Raw genomic sequence first — 24,936 nt, forward strand, 5'->3', positions numbered from 1 at the left:
ACTGAGGAAAAAATTTACAATTTAAAATTGTGATGAATATTTCTAACTTCTTTATAGGAGTAGGGTGTGGCATAACTTTAGATTCTTGTACTTTTTATAGCATAAGTTTATAATCAAATGCAATGTTAATGGTATCTTTCACTATTTTTTATTTTTAGAAGGCTTTCGTCTGTTATTTATTTTAATTATCAAAATCTTCATTATGATTTTTCTCAGCAGCATCTAGTAAAACCAAAATACTTATAAACATAAAACACCTAATCATGCAGGGACATGGCAAGGACAGCAGTTATCTTGTGTATCTCTTCAATTTTGGTTTAAATTTTTAAATTTTAGAAAATTTTAAATTTTTAGAAAACAGTCTTTTCTTTTTTTTGTTTCAGATCTTTCAAAGAATAGATTTACTGAAATTCCTTCAGATGTCTGGCTGTTTGCACCACTTGAGACTTTAAATTTCTATCACAACTGCATCAAATCCATTCCTGAAGCCATCAAAAATCTGCAAATGTTAACATATCTTAATATTAGGTGAGTAACTGTTTTTTCCTGTTGATGTCTAGGGATTATATATAGACCATCAGGAAAGATGGCATTCATCATCCTCAGGACCTTCATTACATTTGTTCCCCGCTTTTCCTCAGCTTGTTAAACATTGTTCTATAGTTTTTGTCTTTTGGTTGTAGGTCAAGTAGCTCCTGCTTCTTCCTTCATGGGAAGGAGTTGACTGTATTACCGTATTCCATACAGTAAATTGTAGAAGCTAACTATGTGGGAAGCTAATGGAAGTTTCCTTTGTTTCTGGTGCTATACAGATAAGTGTCGATGAAGGTTGGAAATAGGCTATAGAAGCTGGATTATTCTGTTCAGAAGGCTCTACAGACTTAGCACTCAAATGAGTAGTGAGAGAGGTGACTGCATTACTGCAAACAAATAGTGGGATCTTGTGAGACGAAGGAAAAGAAATAAACACCAGCTTTACAGGAAGACTTATAAAGTGTAACGGGTATACATATATATTGAATGGGGCATTATGGAAAACTGTAACTTTCCCATGCGCTGTTGAGACTTGTTTTGTACAATATGCCCAAATTTTGGTCCCTGATCACCTAAAATATTCTGGAATAATCTCTTCCACTATACATTTTGCAACGGGATTTGTGACCATCCGTCATTTTTTTCTTGTCAAGTTTGAGGTGACTTGATTGAGAGAAAAAGAGAGAGAGGACTCGGGAAAAATAATTGTTAATCATGTCTTGAAAGCTCGAATGCTTTTCCCCCCCCATGTCCTGTCTTTTTTTTTTTTTTTACTCAAACTTCAAGTGAAGTTTAGTCAGAAGCTTTTGGAGGTGTAGTATACAAGACCAAATTTGAAACAGGAAGGAATATTTAGGAAGTTATGCACTGGCAAATTTGCAGGGTAAGAATGGTCTGCTTTGTGGAGGTTTTTAAGAGCACTAGTGACATCTGAGAGACCTACACTGTTTGTTTTTCTTTTCCTGTGCAAAGGGCCAGAAAGCACAATTCTCTTCTGCTTCTGGGGATAAAAGATGCAGAAAAAAATCTCCTCAAACAAGACTAGAACAAATGCTCATTGAAGTAGGAGTTCTATTCTGTATTGAAGCAGGTTCTCAAGGTATTTGGGTGGCCCATTTCATGATGTGCTCTACTTCTCTGGGGGAGTATCCTTGCTTGGTGAAGAGGAGGAAGGACTCAGCTGCTTTCAGACACTCCTGCAGGACCTGTCTCCCTGTGGTTATCCAAAACTGTTCCCTCAATTCCCGCTCTGTGTTGCTCGTCAAAATCACTATATAGCTTGAATGTTTCATAGTGTGGTCGGTCATTCTCTTGAGCCAGGCTAGCTGGAGTGGAGTAACTAGACTGTACTGGTGAAATGAAAACGAGCCCTAAGACAGGTCTGGTCTACATTAGAAAATTAGATCAATCCAGCTATGTTGCTCAGGGCTGAGAAAAATTCACACCCCCAGAGCGACATAGTTTAAGGCAACCTAAGTTCACTTGTAGGCAGTCTTCCATCAATCTTGATACTGCGTCTCGAGGAGATGAGTTGCCTACACTGACAGGAGAACCCCTGCCATCAGCCTAGGTAGAGTCTACGCACTAAAGCGCAGCTGTTCAGCTGTAGCATTTCAAGTGTAGACAAGCCCAGAGATTCAATTTACAACTCAGTGGGTTTGCTTATTTTGTCTTGTCTATCTTGAGTCCATTTCACTTGACATTACTTCTACATGGCAAGATGTTGAAATGTTTTTATAATTGCATCTTATTCCCTAGATTTACATCATATTATGGGAAGACTAAATTATTACACTTGAACGCTATTTTATTTAAATTGAATGGGGACATGGAATTTATTTAGTTAAGGCAGACTTTTTCATGTAAGTCATTCATACTGGGGAACACAGCTAAAATTTGAATGAGAGGTATTGCTGTGTACTTTAATACCTATTGGAACAGAGAGAATGTTTTCTCAGAATTCCTATTAAGCTTCAAGAGACTATTTTAATTTAAACTTTTTTTTTCCCTTTTTAGTCGAAATCTTTTAGCAACATTGCCAAAATACCTGTTTGACCTACCACTTAAAGTTTTGGTTGTCAGTAATAATAAGCTGGTATCTATTCCAGAAGAAATTGGAAAGTTAAGAGACCTGATGGAGTTGGTGAGTATAATTGTGTACACCACTGTTATGTGTATTGTGGTATAGATAACTTATTAATGCTGTAAGAAAAGTATAATTTGATATTACTACTATTAGTAGTTTATTCTGATTGTGCAAAGGGCTGACTAAGAGTGGGGCCCCATTGTGCTAAGCACTGTACAGAGTAGAAGACAGTCCCTGCTGTAAAGAGCTTAAAGACACCCATCTGGTTGAGTAAGGGGATATGAGACAAAAGCGGAGTGAAAAATGTGAGGGCAGCAAATGTCGTGTTGCTTGTATTTGTTTTGGTGGGTGTGGAGGGAGGGAATTACTTACACGATAAGCTAACAGGGAAGGGGAAGTGAAGGGGACGGGGCAGGGGGAAGAGTTTAAGAGGGAAAAGTGTGGAGTTAAACTGAGGTGAAGAGACTGTAAGGAGCGGATGGGATGGAGAGGATTGGTGCTAACAATTCTGATTGGCACAGGGCAAAGAAAGACAAGTCAAAACTGAGAAGTTCTCTGACTGTATGTTTACACAGTGCTCGGAAGCCCAGGGGAGCGGTTCTCTTGGCAGACTTGAGCTAGCACGGCTCATGCTAGCATTCTAAAAATAGCTGTGTAAACAGCTCTTTGAAGTTGTGGCTTGGGTTGGAGCTTGGGGTCTGAAGCCTCGGGGAGAGGGGTAATCTGTTGACCTGGGCTGCGAGACTTGGTTTTATGGGCTCCAAAACTCAGTGTAGACCTACCAGAAATGTCCAGAGCTCCCTACTTTGGCTCCTACTGGCTGGAGTCTGACTGATTCCCCACTGTAGTTTTTCCCAAAGGCCATGTGGCGGGAACAGGGGAAGGAACCTCCTGGAGCCTAATTCCTCCAGGTTGTGGGAGTCTCTCCTATGCAGTTCTAGGTCCAGGGGGATGTGAATCATTGATGCAGAATGCCAACTTAGTTATTGCATGGTCAGTGTTCAACTGTATATTGCAGCATTCAAAGTACAGTTACAAAGTTATTAACAATTTAGAATAACTAAACACTGAAATATATAAGTAATCAAACTTTCTCTTAATACATTGACATGAAAGACAAATCTGAGAAACCTCTATTTATTGAATATGGTTTCTCAGTTTAATATGTAGTAACAAGTAAATTATGAAGGAATGTAGCCTCACTTACTTTAAAATGAAATTGGGTCTTTTAACTTGTTGCTGTAGTTCACCTGTAACAGATATGCTTAGTTTTGTGATAAGTCTAGAACATTACACTCACACTTGTAATGAAACATGAGCATATTCCAGGTCCCAGCTTTTTAATTTGAAAAGTCAAAAATAAAGATTTAACTCAGTTTCCTTTGTGAAATATATTAGTGAAATGAATGCCCATTATTTATCCTATTCTTTCTCTTGTACTATACTTTCTGTGGGAGTAAAGAAACATTTTTATTGGGGGGGGGGGGAATTGAGAATACTACATTTCGATTAACTAGTTAGTGTATTTGAAAGTACATTGTCAAGGTTTCTTTCATATTTTTAAAATGTGTTTACTCACTGTTTAAAGCCCCGACATCTTTACCAGTTGAAAACGGGATAAATGTTTTTACTATTGGGGATTTTACAGGGGTTTCATAAAGTTAATCTTCAAAAGCCAAGTGAGAATTAATTGCATGTGAGGAGGCAATCTTATATTAAGTAAAGATTAGTTTTTTGCAGTCTGTCTGCAGTTTCACCCAGAATGGAGTCTGAGTGTACAAATGGCTATATAATAACTTGATAGAACAATGAGGACCTGGGCTACGTGTGGTGACTTGTCAGTGTTGAGGTGCACTGTTATCTCACTGCACATTGCAAACAGCCTGCCCCCCATTTCTGTAGCAATTCAGACTCAATGCCTTCGGTAATATAATTGTGTACACTGTTTTAGGCACTTCTGCAACGTTTAAAATGTTCTTTGTTATACTGTATATATGTAGAACTTGAAAATTCTGGCTTTTTAAAATTACATATCCATGGGATCACTCCCTGACAGAAATCTAGACCTGCAGTGCTCTGCATATGCGCATGTAAAATATTGCCAGAAATAAAAAATCCACCACAAGGTGTATAATGCAATCTTGAATATTAAATATAGCTCCCGTATGTGGGTTTTTGCTCTGCTGCTTTTATTATAGTGGTTTTCAAGCACACTGCCATCTGTACACAACATGAAGGTATTTTTAATCCTGGTGCTTAAATACTCTTTATGTCCATAGAATCATAGAATATCAGGGTTAGAAGGGACCTCAGGAGGTCATCTAGTCCAACCCCCTGCTCAAAGCAGTGCTGATCCCCAATTAAATCATTTCCACTATTGTTTGATATCTGCATTAGAGCTCTCTAGTCCATCAAGTAGGCATGCTGTCTTTATTCTAAAGACTCAAAGCAACAGTTGCCAGCCACGAATATTGAGATGGAGTATTTATAAAAACCATCCTAGCTCTATTTTTGTCCCTTTAAAAAAAACCAAAAACCTTTCATTTTGTGTACTTCACCACTCTGTTATAATTATCTAGAAAATTAAAAAGCGCTTGTCGCCACAAATAAAACTGAAGTGTAACTTTTGAATGTTTTTATCACCCTTCCTAAATTACCCCATGGACTTGAAATAGAAGACTGTTAACCAGTTTTCAGTACACTTAAATAATAGTTTAACAATCCACGATGAACATTTAAAACTGGTAGGCAACCCAAGTAGCCAAATGGACGCTGGAGAGAGATGTTGGAAAGGAATTCTGTCCTAAAGTAAGCAGGCAGAAGAGAAAGAATGGGCACATGTATGCAGAAGTGGATTCACCTGTCCCACCGCCTGAGCAGGGGAGCTGCACGGAGAAAAAAGCTAGATTTATTTCTAAGGACCTACCCTTTAAAATCAACCTCCAGTTTTTCATCTGTAGCATTGGGTGTGACATCTAAGTGTTATCATTGCACACATGAATCACACCTGGAAAACTGGAGCTATAGGTCTCTCTTGTTGAACCAGTGTTCAACCAGGTTGGAAATAAGTTTTTAGGTCTTCTCCATATTTTATTAAAGCATATGCTGAAATTATCTAAAACACTGGTTAATAAAGAAGTTACTGTTCATCCAAGTATAATGTTAAATTATCCAAAAGTAGCAAGTTTGATTTAAAAAGTCATAAAATGGATATAATACATAATCTGCAATATCTCAAATTAGGGTTAATAAATTTAACAGTACATGTTAAATATCTGTATCCAAATACTCAAATACATCACTCATGGAAAGTTATACTAAGAGTAGCTTGTGGAAAATAAATATAGTAATGAGTGTAGATTGTCCCTCAATAGTTGAAATTTTAAAGTAGGTTGTCCATGAATAAATATAGTCCACCAGAGAAGAATTTCAGCTACTTTCCTGTCTTTGCTTCTCATTGGCACTGTAGCTCATTTCTCCTGGTATTGCCAATGTCCGGTGATATATTCTAGTCTAAATAAATGCCCCTTGACCACCTGATGGTGTCTGACACCGTGAGTCACTGCTTTAGCCGGGCACTGCACTGACCGATTCCACATTCCAGTAGCACTCGCTTGTTACCAGGATCCCAGGTGCCCCAGGCTCCCACAATCAGTAATGTGCTTGAACCTTGTAACCCCTGGCACTCAAAGCATCAGCCACGGGGGCGTATTTCTCCAGCTTTTGAGCTCTGGCACCGCAAAAGGCCAGGGTTCTGTTCTCAGAAGGAACTATGACATCCACCATGACGACCACCTTCTGTTCCTCATTAGTAATGACTATGTCCAGTCACAGTTGATTCTCCGTTTCAGGGACAGAGTTCATGGCAACCTTTCCCATGGTTGGCAGGATGGCCTTGACTAGGTGGTCTTGGATAGTGGTGTGGCATAGCTGGCAGGTTTTAGAGTTGGGTTTGCAGCTGCACAAGATGTGGGGTAACGTCTCGTTAGAATAGCCAAACTTTTTGCATCGATTGTTCCAATGGCTCCGTTCAGTGGGATGCAATTGAGCCAAGCCCTGTTGCTGAATTTCCAGTTGTCAAATCAGGTGAAGCTGTCCCTGGGGAGGAAGTGATTCCTGGCATCCCACTTGCATGTCACCTCAAAAGCCTTGCCCTGATGTGACTTCCGTCTCAGGTTTTCTACTTACTGCCAATGGATGGCATCCTTAAATGTCCTCTTGAGTATGGTCCTTGCTGTCAGAGTAATGACTGCGTACGCAATGTTCTTGACCTGGGGCACCAGGACTCCCGCCTCCTGACGTTCCTCATACCATGTCCAGAGGCAGCCAGTAAGCTGCTGCAGCCGTCGTGTAGCATTGTGGGCACAAGTCTAAAGTGAAGCAAAGTCTCCCCAGTCTGTTCCAAACTCGCCTTCCAGGGAGCCACTCAAGTACATGGAGACATCTTGGCTGGAAGGGGTCCTCGCTATTCGCTTCCTGCTGACATCACACACAGCACTTGCTGCAATGCTCCTCACCATAGCGTCCTGGTATGTCAAAAGACGGAATGCGTGAATGATCACCGCAGTGTGGCATAGATCACCTATTCAAGGGATGTTGGCACCATCCTGCCTATGCAAAATGACCACCAGTTCATTACTGGCCAGCTGGGGAAGGTACATCCACTTCTTCACCACATACCTTATGGTGTTGTCCACCTTGTTGAGAGGTACCTTCCCACGCTTACATGAATGCCTAAACAAATGTTAATTAATTTAGTCTTGCAACACCTATGTGAAGTAGGTGTAAACCATGCTTATTCCCTGTGGCTGAACCACTTCGAGGTGTAATGAGTCTACAGCAGTCTTTGTGAGACTAGGCTGATATATTTTTTCTGAGGCAGTAGAGCATCAGGTTCCCAAACTTTTTGCTCGCACAACCCTTTCTTAATGAAGTATTTCCTGCTGCGACCACAGACAGCATGGAGGATGCCATTTTATAGAGCAAAATGGTGTCCTCTGCATGCATGACCTTGCATGCTCCGTATGTGAGAAGTCATGCCACATGGAGGATGCCATTTTGCTCTACAAAATGACACCGTCTGCAAAGTGTGACCTTGTATGTATGGTGTGTGTGAGGTCACGCTGTGCAGAGGATGCCATTTTGTAGAGTGACATGGTGTCCTCCATGCACTGTGACTTTGCACACACTGTATATGCAAGGTTACGCTGTGTGACACAAAATGGAATTTTCCACTCACTAGGGATTGCCGTCATCCCCTCTGCTGATGGTGTGACCCCATTTGGTGTTTCAACCCACAGTTTTGGAACCGCTACAGTAGAGGCTCATCATTTTAGATCCAGTGGTCTCAGGTGATTGTGGAACATAGGGAAGAAGAAAGGTTGTTATCCCCATTTTGCAGAGGTACAGAATGTAGGTGAGCTGTCTGCAATCACACAAAAGACAGAGATGGGAATCAAATCCAGATCTCCTGATTGGGTCCAGTGCAAATCTCAAGGTGGTCTTTCCTTGTCCATTGGATTAGACTCCTTGATTGGGCTCCCACACTACCAAATGTTGCTGCAGATTGGAAAGGCTCTCCTTAGAGCTGAGTTATAGCAGCTCTCAATTTGGTAAGAAAGGGGGAGGGGGAAGGAATGAGGATATTGTTCTTTAAAACGTGTTTTTGTAATAGCTTTCACTGAAATTTTTTCCTTTGTTTAATTTCAGTCAAGGTATTCAGCTCATTGACTCATTATCTTTTACTTAGGATATCAGCTGCAATGAGATTCAGGTCCTTCCCCAGCAAATAGGAAAACTGCAGTCACTTAGAGAACTGAACATTAGAAGAAATAATCTCCATGTGTTGCCAGATGGTAAGCTGCTCACCATCCTCGTGTTGAAATAGGTAAATTACACAAAATATTAGGGTGTCTGATTTTGTTTTCTTTCCCCCTTAACAGAATTGGGAGACCTTCCCTTGGTAAAGCTGGATTTTTCTTGTAATAAAATTACAGAGATCCCAATTTGTTACAGGAAATTACGTCATTTACAAGTAATAATTTTGGATAACAATCCAATGCAGATACCACCGGCACAGGTTAGTATAAAAAACTTGCATTTTCTCAACTTTCCCAGCATTTTAAGAAAGGGTGAGATGTGTTAGGTTAATTACCAACCAACTGCCAGTGGCACAAGGAAATATAAGGGCATTTCTTGACCCGTAATCCTTTGCTCAAAACATTATTTTGTGGTTTAATCATTCATCCCACCCTTTACATTAGTTAATGTGGAGGCCAGAATAGATAATTGTAGTAGTCCATTCTGTCCTTTAAAAAACAAAAAACCTACAAACCTATGAATAAACCCCCAAAAATCAGGCTGATGTTGATTATACTATGTGGTAGTCTGACAAATTGTCGTGAACATCCAAAGATTTAACCCAGGAGAAAAATTGTAGGTGTGACTATTAGGGTTAGTCTCCTTTCTCCCACACACAGCTATCTTTCTTTCTCTGCATCCATATTTCTGTTTGTTCTTTCCATCTGCTTTCTGTTGCTGATCTTTTCCTCAACCCAGCCCTATAGAGACATAATGAGCAAGGCCCACCCCCAAAAATGGTCTTAATCAGTTTAATCTAATCTGAAACTACAAACAATATGTAGTAGTCATAATTGCATGGAAACTGTATTAGTTATTGAATAACATCATTACAGGGTAGATTAAAGGCACCCAAACAACCATACCTTTGCATTTCCATACCTTAACATTTTTGGATTTCTTAAGTTTAATTCTGATATTCCAGGGCTTGTGATGCTTGTTTTGGAGATAATTACTACATTCCTGTAACTTTTTTTTAACCTTAAATTACTGATACGTACACAACCTTTATCTGGGTATTATATCGTACTTTTTTCCCCCTTATTGAAATTTGAAAGTAATCATTAAATTTACTTGAATACAGTTGTACGAGTTGTACTTATTAGAAACATCTTTGACATAAGAAAATTAATGTTGGAGTTTAATCTTATTTGTTTATAACCTTTATACTGGCTTAGTTTGATAATATGTATTATAAGTTTCATACAGCATGTATCAGAAATGTCCAAACTCCCGCTCCTTTCCTCCCTGATCCCGGAGATTCATAGATTCATAGATTCATAGATATTTAGGTCAGAAGGGACCATTATGATCATCTAGTCTGACCTCCTGCACAACGCAGGCCACAGAATTTCACCCACCACTCCTACAAAAAAAACCTCACACCTATATCTGTGCTATTGAAGTCCTCAAATTGTAGTTTAAAGACCTCAAGGAGCAGAGAATCCTCCAGCAAGTGACCCGTGCCCCATGCTACAGAGGAAGGCGAAAAACCTCCAGGGCCTCTTCCAATCTGCCCTGGAGGAAAATTCCTTCCCGACCCCAAATATGGCGATCAGCTAAACCCTGAGCATATGGGCAAGATTCATCAGCCAGATACTACAGAAAATTCTTTCCCAGGTAACTTGGATCTTACCCCATCTAAAATCCATCACAGGCCATTGGGCCTATTTACCATGAATATTTAATTACCAAAACCATGTTATCCCATCATACCATCTCCTCCATAAACTTATCGAGTTTAATCTTAAAGCAAGATAGATCTTTTGCCCCCACTACTTCCCTCGGAAGGCTATTCCAAAACTTCACTCCTCTGATGGTTAGAAACCTTCGTCTAATTTCTAATCTAAATTTCCTAGTGGCCAGTTTATATCCATTTGTTCTTGTGTCCACATTGGTACTGAGTTTAAATAATTCCTCTCCCTCTCTGGTATTTATCCCTCTGATATATTTATAGAGAGCAATCATATCTCCCCTCAGCCTTCTTTTAGTTAGGCTAAACAAGCCAAGCTCCCTGAGTCTCCTTTCATAAGACAAGTTTTCCATTCCTCGGATCATCCTAGTAGCCCTTCTCTGTACCTGTTCCAGTTTGAATTCATCCTTCTTAAACATGGGAGACCAGAACTGCACACAGTACTCCAGGTGAGGTCTCACCAGTGCCTTATATAACGGTACTAAAACCTCCTTATCCCTACTGGAAATACCTCTCCTGATGCATCCCAAGACGACATTAGCTTTTTTCACAGCCATATCACATTGGCAGCTCATAGTCATCCTATGATCAACCAATACTCCAAGGTCCTTTTCCTCCTCCGTTACTTCTAGTTGATGCGTTCCTAGCTTATAACTAAAATTCTTGTTATTAATCCCTAAATGCATGACCTTACACTTCTCACTATTAAATTTCATCCTATTCCTATTACTCCAGTTTACAAGGTCATCCAGATCCTCCTGTAGGGTATCCCTGTCCTTCTCTAAATTAGCAATACCTCCCAGCTTTGTATCATCTGCAAACTTTAGTAGCACACTCCCACTTTTTGTGCCCAGGTCAGTAATAAAAAGATTAAATAAGATTGGTCCCAAAACCGATCCCTGAGGAACTCCACTGGTAACCTCCCTCCAACTTGACAGTTCACCTTTCAGTAGGACCCGTTGTAGTCTCCCCTTTAACCAATTCCCTATCCACCTTTCAATATTCCTATTGATGCCCATCTTATCCAATTTAACTAATAATTCCCCATGTGGCACCGTATCAAACGCTTTACTAAAATCTAAGTAAATTAGATCCACTGCGTTTCCTTTATCTAAAAAATCTGTTACTTTCTCAAAGAAGGAGATCAGGTTGGTTTGGCACGATCTACCTTTTGTAAAACCATGTTGTATTTTGTCCCATTTACCATTGACTTCAATGTCCTTAACTACCTTCTCCTTCAAAATTTTTTCCAAGACCTTGCATACTACAGATGTCAAACTAACAGGCCTATAATTACTTGGATCACTTTTTTTCCCTTTCTTAAAAATAGGAATTATGTTAGCAATCCTCCAATCATACGGTACAACCCCTGAGTTTACAGATTCATTAAAAATTCTTGCTAATGGGCTTGCAATTTCTTGTGCCAATTCTTTTAATATTCTTGGATGAAGATTATCTGGGCCCCCCGATTTAGTCCCATTAAGCTGTTTGAGTTTCGCTTCTACCTCAGATATGGTGATGTCTACCTCCATATCCTCATTCCCATTTATCATGCTACCATTATCCCTAAGATCCTCTTTAGTCTTATTAAAGACTGAGGCAAAGTATTTGTTTAGATATTGGGCCATGCCTAGATTATCCTTGACCTCCACTCCATCCTCAGTTTTTAGCGGTCCCACTTCTTCTTTCTTTGTTTTCTTCCTATTTATATGACTATAGAACCTTTTACTATTGGTTTTAATTCCCTTTGCAAGGTCCAACTCTACTTGACTTTTAGCCTGTCTCACTTTATCCCTACATATTCTGACCTCAATAAGGTAGCTTGCCTTACTGATCCCTCCCTTCTTCCACTCCCTATATGCTTTCTGCTTTTTCTTAATTACCTCTCTAAGATGCTTGCTCATCCAGCTTGGTCTACAACTCCTGCCTATGAATTTTTTCCCCTTTCTTGGGATGCAGGCTTCCGATAGCTTCTGCAGCTTTAATTTAAAATAATCCCAGGCCTCCTCTACCTTTAAACCCATAAATTCTTCAGTCCAATCCACTTCCCTAACTAATTTCCTTAATTTTTGAAAGTCAGCCCTTTTGAAATCAAAAACCTTAGTTGCAGATTTATTTTTGTTAATCCTTCCATTCAGTTTGAACTGAATTAGCTCATGATCACTTGAGCCAAGATTATCCCCTACAACCATTTCCTCTATGAGGTCCTCATTACTCACCAAGACCAAATCTAAAATAGCATCCCCTCTAGTCGGTTCAGCAACTACTTGCTGAAGGAATCCATCAGCTATCGCATCTAGGAAAATCTGAGCCCTATTATTATTACTAGCACTCGTCCTCCAGTCTATATCTGGGAAGTTAAAGTCTCCCATGATCACACAGTTTCCATTAGTATTTACTTTATTAAAAACATTAAAAAGGGCTCTATCCATATCCAAATTAGATCCCGGCGGTCTATAGCACACCCCAAGCACTATCCCAGGGGAGGCTCTAATAGTTTTCTTCCCCAATTTAATTTTTGCCCAGACAGACTCAGTCATATCCATTTCATCGCTTCTTATTTCTTTACATTCTATCTCATCATTGATATACAGTGCTACTCCACCACCTTTACCTTTATTTCGGTCTTTCCTAAACAGCACATACCCTTCAATACCTGTAGCCCAGTCATGACTACTATTCCACCAGGTCTCTGTTATACCTATAATATCTGGTTTCACTTCCTGCACCAGTAACTCTAGTTCCTCCATTTTGTTACCTAGGCTCCTTGCATTAGTGTACAAACATCTTAATTTTTGCTGTTTAGCCTCACTCACATTCTGTACCCTATTAGGCATGGTTATTTTACTACCAGTATAACCTATTAGACTTGTATCTACACTGCCCTTCCTCCTACCTACAGCTGTATCCACTCTTACTTCATTTTCTTTCCACTCTATGCTTAATTCTGGCGTGGAGATTACCTGGACATCTCCCAACCATCTCCCCCAAATTCCTAGTTTAAAGCTCTCTTAATCAGTTGTGCCAGCCTCCATCCTAGAAGTCTATTTCCTTCCCTACTCAGATGAAGTCCATCCCGAGAGAACTGTCCTCTATCCATGAATGCCTCCCAATGGCCATACATCCCAAAGCCCTCCTTATAGCACCACTGCCTAAGCCATCTATTGATAGTCATAATCTTGTCACACCTTTGTTGCCCTTCTCTAGGAACAGGCAGAATCCCACTAAAGATCACCTGAGCCTCAATTTCCTTAAGCGTCCTCCCCAGCCTAGCATAGTCTCCCTTAATACTTTCCAGCGAGAATCTAGCCGTATCATTTGTTCCCACATGAAGGATAATTAGGGGATTCTTTCCCGCTCCCTTTAGAATCCTTTTCAACCTCAGGTCTACATCCCGTATCTTAGCACCCGGAAGACAGCACACCCTCCTATTTTCTGGATCAGCTCTGGTTACAGGCCTATCTATTCTTCTCAGTAAAGAGTCCCCAATCACATAGACCTGCCTTTTCCTAGTGACTGTGCTATTCTCCAGTCTATCCCCTGTTCCCTCTGGCTGCAAGTTCTTTCCATTCTTATTACAATAAGAGATGTCTTATTTACCTTTGTTGCGGCTTCAGGCACCCTGATACCTTTCCCTCTGATTGGTATCCAAATGCTTCTGTGTTTGATGTATGCAGTGTTGTTGTAGCCATGTTGCTCCCAGAATATTAGAGTGACAAAGTGGTTGAGGTAATATCTCTTATTGGACCAGCTTCTGTTGGTGAGAGACACAAGCTTTCGAGCTTACACACCTCAAAAGTTTGTGTCTCACCAAGAGAAGTTGGTCCAATATGACACGTCATGGCACCCACCTTGTCTCTGTGCCTGATGTCATTCAGACCGTGGGCAGCCTTCTCTGCTGTCCTTACTCTGCAGGCAGGCAGACCTTGCACTTTTATGTGCCTAAAGAGCAGGTCTGCTTGTCTTGGGCTTCTGGACAATTTGATTTTTTTTTCCAGCCCTGACTGCTAAACTACTAAAACTCTCTATTTTTTTTTCATTTGAGAGTGGGAAGAGTAAATTCTTGTATAGTAGAAAGTTAATAAAAATAACTCTTAAATGTAGAAAGTGTATGATATAAATATACCATACATCTAAATTAATTTTTTCATGTGTTTAACAGATATGTTTAAAGGGTAAAGTTCACATATTTAAATTCCTCAGTATTCAAGAATGCCTCCGAATAGATAAAAAACCAGATTCCTTAGATCTTCCATCACTGTGTAAAAGAATCCCATCCCAGCCACTCACAGACAGGTATTACTTTTCTTCTTTAAAACTACTTAATGTTTGCTATGAAATAAGTGTTTAGGATGATGGAGAACTACTCTCACAGTGAGGTCATGTAATGTTAATAGTTGTATTTACTTTTAAGGCATCATTATTACAAGTTAATTGATTAACTGATTTAAAGAAGAATTATATCAATTACATTATATCTCTTCATTCTTTTAATTTCTTGCTACAAAGCAAACAGTAATTGTGCTTTTTCAAATTTTCGGCAGTAGGGTACACCAGAAATTAGACTAAAGATGGGTTTGAATTTGTTTTTTGAAATGAGCAGCTTTTCTTTTTCATACTACTACAGTACAGTAGAGCATTGAAGTTATATTCCTCTGAGCTTGCTCAAAATAGAACTGTATTGCTAGATGGAAAGCCCGCCTTCCAATATTGATCCAGCTGTATACATTTATAAGGAATTCTAAATTGAGCAATACCTTATAAAGTCTCAGAAAAACAAGAGAAATCAAACTGAAAAGTCCAAATGAACTAAACAGTGCAATGTATACAGCTGGACTTTCTCAATTAATATACTTCTATTAACTGTTTCAGAACTGTCTGATATCAACAGTCTTTAACCCGTCTTGTTTTAGAAAACTGTATTACCTATAGAACAAGATTTTACCCTTGCCAACATACTTAAAATTTCATCCACAACCTGTGTCAGTATTTGTTGACTTTTGGTGCTGAATAAAACAGAAGAGCTGTTTGAAACATACAACTTCTGTAAGAGAAGAACTAGTTAGTTATCCAGGGAGGCTTAACTAAGTGTAATGGGATGAAAATGTACAAATGTGAATGTAGGCTGGATACCAGTCAGAATACCACACCTAAGGGCTTGTCTACACTGGGAAATAGCCTGGAATAGCTGTTTTAAACTAAAAAGAAAAGGAGTACTTGTGGCACCTTAGAGACTAACCAATTTATTTGAGCATAAGCTTTCGTGAGCTACAGCTCAGTTCATCGGATGCATACTGTGGAAACTTCATCCGATGAAGTGAGCTGTAGCTCACGAAAGCTTATGCTCAAATAAATTGGTTAGTCTCTAAGGTGCCACAAGTACTCCTTTCCTTTTTGCGAATACAGACTAACACGGCTGTTACTCTGAAACCTGTTTTAAACTAGCTTCCCATGTGGACTCTTATTCTGCACTGAGAGTGGATTAAGCCAAACTGCGAGAAGGAACTCTTAGTGTAGAATGAGTGTCCGTGGAGGGGAGTTAGTGCAGAATATTGCACTTGAAATTCACACAGCACTTGAATGGACTTAGGGAAACACTCCTGAATTTTTTGGGAAGTTGGACGAGATAACCTAATTGATCTTCAGTCTTAAAATTTCTATCTGATATCCTTCTTTAAAATAGCCTCTCAGCACACTAAACATTTCTATAGTGGGTCTTGTGTCACAGATGGGTGTAAAACAAAACAAAGAAACCCTTTGTCCCAGCAACCATAGAGAGATAGGTGGGAAACATCTTGAAAATGGTGTCTTCCTTTCACTTACCATTTAGAAAAGTGGTATTTTGTCTTATATTATGTTCAATGCCTTCTCTTTGTTATAGTATGGAAGACTTTTATCCCAATAAAAATCATGGTCCTGACTCTGGCATTGGCAGTGATAATGGGGATAAAAGACTGTCTGCAACTGAAGTGAGTGAGTTTTTATTATTCACTGTATATTTTTATTTTTGTGTTGATAAAAGAGGGCTGAAAGGACAGTATTTTTCTTCATTTACAGAAGCAGTTTATCATTCAGCATGTGCATAATTTTGCTGCACTAAATTGCTTATTTCTTTGTCATTCAGATATGCCTTATATATAGATATGCCTTATATAACTAGGGAAACTTATAACTTATAGATATGCCTTATATAACTAGGGAAAGCTTTAATGTAATACATACTGCAGTTAAATGAACTCAGTAAAATGTGTGACAAACTTACTGTAAACAGTGTAGTTGTAGCTGTGTTGGTCCCAGGATATTAGAGACACAAGGTGGGTGAGGTGTCATCTTTTATTGGACCAAATTCTGTTGGTGAAACTTGCTGTAAAGCATAGAATGATGATACTAAATATTTAAATTATTTATACGTCCCTCTGAATATTTAGCCCAAATTAGTTGCATGGTGTTCTGTCACCCCACTCCAAGCTTTTTAAAAACTGAACTCTGAACCAAATCAGTTGTGGCTTGTTTGGCCATTTTCAGATATAAAATACAAGATCATTTTTTACAACAGGGAACAATTAATTTGAGAGTTGCTTTTGTTTTTCTAATAATTTCTGTTTTAATTAATATAAGCTGAGGTGTAATGTATTTTTCTTTGCATTGGCTGTTTATTAATGGGGAGTATTGGTTGACATGTTAGATGTATTATCAGCAACATTTAAAAACTATAAGGGAATTTATCCTATTTTTCCAATAGCTTGCTTATGTAGTTGTATGAATCTATGTGTAATCAACTACAGTTTGAATAACAGTAGTACTAAAACTGAATATGGTAAAATTATAAAACTGGGACTAATGGAAGATTTAAGTCTAGGCTAAAAAATGTACTTGCAAATTCATCTGAAGGTTGTTCATAAGAAACCGTAAAGTGGAGGAGTATTTCAGGATTATGTCAAAGGTCAGACTGATCAGATGTAAAGTGGCCACACAAACTTAATGGACAGAATCACAGTTCCTTTAATTAAGTGGGGTTGTGCTTGGTAATTGGTTGAGTGGAGAAATATTTATGTGCTTCAGAAAGTGTTGATTCTGTAGGTGGCACACTTTACTCAGTTAAGAGACCAGTGGCCCCAAAATTTTGCTGCATGGCACTGTAAATAAAAAGTACTGTCTTTCAGATGAAACAAAACATGTCTTGACCACACTTTGCATTCATATAAGTGTTTCACCTAAATCTTCCCTCATAGTAGTCTCTTTAATGACACTGTGGCTTATCAGTAAACTGAATAATTAATATGCCAGTCATGTTTTAATTCTGATTATTCTTTGCAGCCATCTGATGACGACACAATCAGCCTTCACTCTCAGGTATCAGAATCGACGAGGGAACAGACTTTAAGGAATGACAATCATTTAATAGGAAGTAAATTTGACTCACATAAAGGTAATGCCTAGACTTTTTAGTACACAGAAACACACTATTGTTTCAGGTGCAGATAATTTCTGTTAGGCACCGCACAAGATTATATGATGGTGTATTAGATCTGTGCATTTACACTTCAGACAACATTGAAATAAAATTATAAATACAAGATCAACAAATATGCAATAATGAAAAAACCGTCTCATGAAAATCTTGTCTAGATGTAGCAAGAGCTCACTGTATTAGTTATATTTGGCTGTCACAAGTACCTTTTAGGAATAACGTTAGGTTGAGAGAACTATTTAATATTTTCTTTTTTTCAAACTTGATCAATCATCCCTAGACCAGGAGGTGTATGATTACATTGATCCTAACACAGAAGATGCAGCTATTCCTGAGCAAGGAGATGTACAAATGGGACCATTTGTCTCTTATGTTAAGGTAAGGTAACTTAATAAGCGGAAAAAATTAGATGACACATCTTGGTCATTAATGTCTAAACTCTTAATTTTTTTCTTTCTGTATAAGGAACGAGGAAAACACCCTGAGAAATCGCAGAAAATAGAAGGGAATGATGAGTGGGGAGATGAAAAAAGGTAGGCCTTCATAAACATCCCTTTGGAAATCAGTATTTCCAGAGCATAGTTCTGCGATAGTGGGTACAAGCACCTGTGGCTGGGCAGATCAACTTTTAGGAAGGTTTTTTTTCCAGTTGCTCTCAAGGAACACAATCATTTGCTTAAAAAAACAAGCCCCCAAACATGCATGCCTTTCCATAACCTACTGGAAACCAAACTTTTCAGCTAAGTTAATCTTTCAGACTTCAGAAAGAACAGCTGTTGGCAGAGGAAGATGACGAGCTGAAAGAAGTGACTGACTTGAGAAAAATAGCAGCTCAGCTACTGCAACAAGAGCAGAAAAACCGGTAATACAAAATCCAAATTCAGTAATAGGTTAGGCAAGGTGTGTGCCGAATCTAATTTGTTTTCTCGTTTAAGTTGTCTGCTTAAAACTCTTTTCTATTTTACAGCTTTGAGAATAGATTTGTGCAACTGAAGACATTAAACAGTCAAACAAATTCATACAGACTTTTTAGGTGTGTGTCTCATGTCTGTTTTCATAAAATTGCTAGACAGAGAAGCAACAATGTCCAGATGTAACGTGTATATTGTGATAGATAGCAATTAATGATTATTTTTGTCATTGCTCATCCAGTGGACAGGAGAGCAGGAAATCCATTTTATGTGAATATTTTATGTTTCATAATGTTAAGCTAGTCCTTGATTATCTGATCAGGTGTTTAACACTGGCATTTTTCAAAGTGAAACACTCCTATGTAAAAATGATGGAAATTAGTAATGGCAAATTCTGGGCATTATTGCTGATGCACTAAAATGCTCTAAGCATAGATCATAAATGACTATTCAGCACCATGTGCTGCTTCTGTGTGGCTGGTTATTTTTACAGAATATGAAGATTTCAGTGAATGTAGGTTACCAGATTTTAGAGGGTAACTCCTCCATTCAGACTGCCAAGTTGTAACATTTTGCTAAAGGATGAGGAGAGTGGACCCTTGTTCAAGCATGCGTCTTTCAAACAATAAAACACACAAACAAGTTGAATATCAGTAGTCCATCTTGGCCATCTAGTTAGCAGTTATCAGCTGGCAGTTTCCAATGGGCATTGCAGAGAAGGGGGCTCTTGAGGAGGGATTTGGAGTGAGACAGGAGAGTGGCTTTATGGACTCATTTGGGCAGGGTATTCTACGTATAGGCGTGACAAGGAAAAAATGAAAAGGTGCTTGTGGAAGTGGAAAAACAGGTGATGGAGGCTGGCTGCTGTGGAGTGAGAAGGGGAAAGAAGGCAATATGAGAAGTTACAAGAGAGGGCAAGTAGGGAAGGCTAAGTTAACGATAAGGACCAGAAGCTTGTATTTGATGTTGGAGAGAATGGAATGGAATCAGTGCAATCCTGAATGGGGGCTCTGAGAGCATTACTTGGGAGAGTCAATGGCACATTGGCAGATGGTTTCTGGATGTGGCATTCAGTGATGGTGAAGAAGTGGTGTTTTATAAGGAACATGGCAGAATTAAGAGGGGTTAAAGAGTATTCGTAGGAGGGGAGTCTGCATGGTCATAGGATTTCCCAAAAATGTGATCAGCTGTGCAGGAGCAAGACTGAAGGAAGCAGAGAGAGTGTGGCAGCAATGTAGCAAGATGACACATTCCATAATCAGATGAATACAGTTTTCATTAGTGTCTTAAATTTCAGCCTAGCAATGAGATGCTACGCATCTGTTTTTCTTAAAACATTGTGAAAGATATGAAAACCTAAAATATCCTGATATTGCAGCTGCATATTGTCAAGCTTTAGAAATTGGCCAGAGTGTATCCCCCTTGTGTAATTATTATATTGCAACTAATGAATTGGTGTTAGCTGAGTTTAATATTAACAGTGTGAGCAGATAAAATGAATGTTTCTATAGCTTTAATTACTTGTAATTCTATTTAAAGTATTCAGGAATGAGGTGGTGTCCATAGGGAAGGGAAATACAATTAAGAAAGGGAGATAAGTAGGAAACAGTAATGTTTAGTCCTGGTTAGCTGGCAACTGGCAAAAACTATAATAAGAAAATATAAGAAAATATTTTGAATTTTTACTGTACTATAAAATATAAACAATATTTAAAAATTATAGTAAACAATGGTTTAAAAACACTGTCATGTTTGTTTGTTTTTAATGGGGATAATTATATTGGAAAAACGTTGTAAATCTTCTTATGTCATCATTTTGTTATACCAAAACGTTTCCTCTGAAGACCAGACTTCTGACCTAGTGCTGCTTTTAAATTACTTTTGTTAAGCATAGCCATTACTGTGTTGCATTTAGTAATTTAGCTGAGAACTCTAAATTCTGCTTTGGTTGGCAGTGCAATGTTTATACTTGTATGAACCTACTGATTTGCTAAGCTTTACTGCTATATCTGTGGCACTTGTATTTAATATTTGTGTAAATTTTTTAAAATGTGGAGACAAACTCAGTACTGATTTAAACTATATGCTATCAGCAAAATATAGCAAGATGTAAGTCAGCCCTGATTTTGGCCCATAATTTTTTGTGAATGTATAATTCCTTGTAGTGACAGGAATAAGAATTAGAATTAGAGATTAACAGTTGAAATATTTCTGCTTTTGAATCTACAACTTTGTAAATGTTTACATTGTGCAATTTTGACCTGATCACAAGGACTCCTCTAAAATTTGTGCATCCTAATAATTTCTTATTAACCTTAACTCTGATCATTTAGCATGTTTTCTTTTAATCCTGTGAAATCTATCCTCTTTTTTTCTTTTCTGCTTGCTATACTAATGACTTCCCTGTCCTCTCCCATCAACTTCTCCTGTTTCCTTCTTCCATCTCTGGGTTTGGTGTACATGAAATGTGAATACAGACGGAGACCATTAAGCTATAGAACTTCATTCAGTGAAAAACTCTTCCAGAGGACAAGGGCTGCAGGACGTGCATCCAGGTATCTAGTGTTTGTGGAGCTTAAAAATCTGAAGATCACATTTTAGACAAGAGCAACATTATCAAGGCTTGGCTTATAGAAAATAGAACAAAGTAACTGAGTGAATTAGTATAGGATATTTAATGGCCAAAAAATTGATCACAAACTAAATTGTTATGAACACATTCAGTATTGTCCAAGAGGAATGCATCCGATGAAGTGAGCTGTAGCTCACAAAAGCTTATGCTCAAATAAATTTGTTAGTCTCTAAGGTGCCACAAGTACTCCTTTTCTTTCTTCAAGAGGAAGTGTGTTTGTGTTTCAGAACATTAGGTAGTTTAACATTAGCTATGCAGAGGTAACTTCCAATTATAAGTTTGACTTTTTTTTTTTTCAGTCACCACAACTGACTTCACCAGACCTAAGCAACCAACTGAAATTTCAAGTATTATATCTTGCCCTAGATAACAATTTTCTGCAAAGTTCAAGATGGAGGGAGTGGGCAACCAGTAAAAGCCACATGGGGTACAAGAATTTCAATATTGGGATATGAAAGGAAGAGCCATATGTAAAGATGAGATACTGCCTTCAAAGGAATGGGGTCCTTCTGCCTATTGATTTTTGAGTCCATCTAAATTCCTTACCCCACTTGCAAGGCCCACCAAGTTCCTGTACACCTGGCATATTCTGCAGTGACTCCTGTCACTGAGCAATTTTTGAGTATTTTAATCTAAGGGGACTTCCAGGCAGTAATCTTTTAACATCCAGTTAAGGTTTCATTTGACTTGGAAAACTCTTGAGAACTCTTAAGAATGTAGTGTATTAGAGAGCCTACTAATGCCAAGTGAAGATTCCACGTTATTTAAAAACAAAACCTATTAAACTTTGGGAAGTGAGCACAGGTAACGTCAGGCCCCCATCATCCCTTCTAATCTGAAGTTTGGAGAAGATGCTGTACTTGTAATGTCTGTCAATGGGAGACTGAAAATCTGAGTGATTTTCATTTACCATGCAATAACTAAACTTCATGATGTCGGTCAGGTGGACATTGTATACACTAATTCGGTGTACAGCAAAATTTGTGTAATTCTCAGGACATGAGATCTTTTTAAACAGGAGAAAACAATGGTACTCATGCTATATGTCTTGCAAAGAAATACTGAAGTACTCTTCTAGTGATAAATAAGGCCAGATTCCCTTCAACTACTGATTGTTATGTATTATAAAGAGCGAGGGTTGAGTGTGAAGAGATGTGATGTGGATGGAAATGGTGGAATCTGTCCTGGTAGCATCATTCTGAGAATAACATGAGTTAAGAATTTGTGGGTGACTTGACGCATTCATTTTGCATACGCCCTGCAGTTTGTTGGCTTTTTTTTATAAACTGGAATCTTAGTTTTGGAGTTACAAAGCTTTCTAATGTCTGGTGGCTGGTTTGTTTTTTGAGAAAAATATAATGATCTCGGGGGGGCAGGGCAGCAATGTTTGGAATGAATGAATGACTTTCTCCAGTTCAGAGAATTTTACCTTGAACTGTTGGGTTTGGAAACTTAGTAAATATAGATTAATTAACTTCCATGCATTTTATAAACAGGCTGTAGACAACATTTTCCCAGTGAACCTGCAAAAATCCATTTAGCTCTGTCATTCAGTCTCACAGGAAATTCAAAAGGCCCTGACTAGTCAAACATCTAACCACTAATCTGAGAGATACTGAACTTGCTATTACTTACCAGTACATTTACTCTAAGAGTTCATTTTTGAGTATACTGTTCCAGACTATTTTCAATACTAGAAAAAGAGATCTGAATTTATTTTTAGGAAGTAGAGTATTCAAAATATATTTGAACATCCATATAAATGTCTTGGTTTTTAATAATTGGAAGCATCGATGACTTATATCATTAATGGAAATAGCTTCAACCAGCAAAAATGCGCACATCGTTAGTATTTAATATGTCAAATGGCTTATTTCTAAAACTGCGTGTCTTACTTGAAATCATTTTATCTACAGTGACAGTTTCAGTCGTGGCATCAAAGTTATTAAGTGATTCAAATTATTGCATTTTTTTAATCTTTCATTTTATTCCAAGGGTCTTATCTTGCCATCGGTATACTCTAAATTGTCCACTGACTTCAGTGGAATAATTTCCTGAAAACTAATGATCCTAAAATGGTTTCATTATTTTACAGTATTTACTATATCATATAGCACAAACATTGCATCCTTATGTAAGTATTTGTTCTGGAGAATTAGAATTTCTTTTTCCTACCTCAAAACACCCCAAAATATTCAGTCCTTAAAGATTGAATATCGGGAATGTGGACTGGAGGGAGTAAATTTTCCAGTTTGAATTCAGTCTGCATGACTTTATCGAGTTAAATGAGATTTGCATAGTCACAACACAATACAACACTTACCCTGTCATTGAAAAGTATTTGTAGTACCATTAAGCTGAGCCACCTATGATGAGGGTGAATGAAAGCCTGTGATACAAGTCAGTTAAAATTAATTCACTGGTACTAAAGACAGTTGTAAGAGAATGATTGATCTGTGACTTAAAATGTAGGTGTCTGTTTCACTTTTCCAATTTTACTGTTTATCCTTCTCGTACATAGTTGTTTTTATTATCATTATTATCATAATCATCATTATGACTGAGTTCTAGGTTTCTGTGTAATTTAAGAGTACGCTTTGTTCTCAATCCTGCTCACCATGAAATCGATGGAGTATTACAGTGCAATATTTTCTGTTCTAAGAATTCAAAAATCCCGAGTCCAACCCCAAAATAGCATGAGACTTGCTTGAAAATCGTTCAGTTAAAAAAATTGCTCTGTTTATTGGTTTGCTTTCTGTCTTTTTAATCCTTTAAGGGGGACAGCCCCATCTCCTCCTACCCTGTGTGTGATTGTTTCAGGGTAATAATCTGCCCCTAAAGCACATGTTAGGCATAGACCACCAGCTGTTTTGAGGGTGACTCCAGTTGTCCATTCCAGGATTGAGGAGGGTTATCGCCATTTTATTCATCACCATTCTCCCCATCATCGTTCTGACTCTCCTGCCCTCCCCCCAATTCTCTCAGCCTTTCCCACAGTCTCCTGCTCAAAACCCCACTGCCAGTCTCCCGTTTGTTTTTACATTTCCCCTGCTCTCTATGCTGTGCCTCACTAGCCATCTGTACGTTCTTCCTGACCGCTCCCACTCTTCATTCCCATGTCCCACTGTGTCCTGTCTTTGCCACTTTGGTGAATAGTGACTGGGCCTTGAAGCTGAAGGCTGGCTGGCTGGCTTTAAACCCAATGAGAACAGTTGATGTGGTGGCCTCTTGTGTAAAAAATGAGGAAGGAGACCTAGCTTTTTCTGAGATCGTAAAGAGTTGGGTTTTGGTTTGGTTTTGTTTTTTAAAGAAATACCTACTATTGCAAGACTTGAGAGAGCATAGAAGTTGGAAACTCTGCTGTTGACTTCAGTGGAAGTATGACTGGGCTCTGGGTTTTCTTTATATAGGCACATTCAGTTTTTATGTAAAATATGCCACTTAAATATTCAGAGTGTTTATTTTGTAGGGAAGCGTTTAATGGAGAAGGTGCTGTATGCTTTAAAGAGGTTGCTAACAAGAGAGCTGTCAGATAAGTGTGTGTTTTCTTTGTAGGCTTCTTAATCATTCGACCTCAGTAAACACAAGAAACAGGCCAAAGCAGACCGTGGAATCTGAAAAAAGGTATTAAGAAATTTTTATTGCTTTCTTTGATAGTACTGAAATAAGATTTTTTTTGTGGTGGTCATTTTATACAGGGTAGGGATGAAGGATCAGTGAACAATGAGGACTGAATTCTGCCCTTGAATG

The 24,936-nt window shown here is 38.4% G+C and overlaps 1 protein-coding gene across 1 annotated transcript in view; it reads left to right on the top strand.

The window, feature by feature from the left end:
- Positions 1-263: 263 nt before the first annotated feature.
- LRCH2 (leucine rich repeats and calponin homology domain containing 2) overlaps positions 264-24,936 on the top strand; it is a 50,693-nt gene continuing 26,020 nt past the window's right edge. Inside the window, exons 1-13 of the mRNA XM_077825572.1 lie at positions 264-276; positions 384-528; positions 2,551-2,677; positions 8,370-8,475; positions 8,563-8,699; positions 14,335-14,468; positions 16,054-16,141; positions 17,490-17,601; positions 17,924-18,021; positions 18,109-18,176; positions 18,401-18,505; positions 18,611-18,676; positions 24,742-24,810. Coding sequence (XP_077681698.1) covers positions 264-276; positions 384-528; positions 2,551-2,677; positions 8,370-8,475; positions 8,563-8,699; positions 14,335-14,468; positions 16,054-16,141; positions 17,490-17,601; positions 17,924-18,021; positions 18,109-18,176; positions 18,401-18,505; positions 18,611-18,676; positions 24,742-24,810 — 1,268 coding nt within the window. The remainder of the gene's footprint in view (positions 277-383; positions 529-2,550; positions 2,678-8,369; positions 8,476-8,562; positions 8,700-14,334; positions 14,469-16,053; positions 16,142-17,489; positions 17,602-17,923; positions 18,022-18,108; positions 18,177-18,400; positions 18,506-18,610; positions 18,677-24,741; positions 24,811-24,936) is intronic.

Source organism: Eretmochelys imbricata, chromosome 9 (genome assembly GCF_965152235.1).
Source record: "Eretmochelys imbricata isolate rEreImb1 chromosome 9, rEreImb1.hap1, whole genome shotgun sequence".
Classification (NCBI taxonomy): Eukaryota; Metazoa; Chordata; order Testudines; family Cheloniidae; genus Eretmochelys; species Eretmochelys imbricata.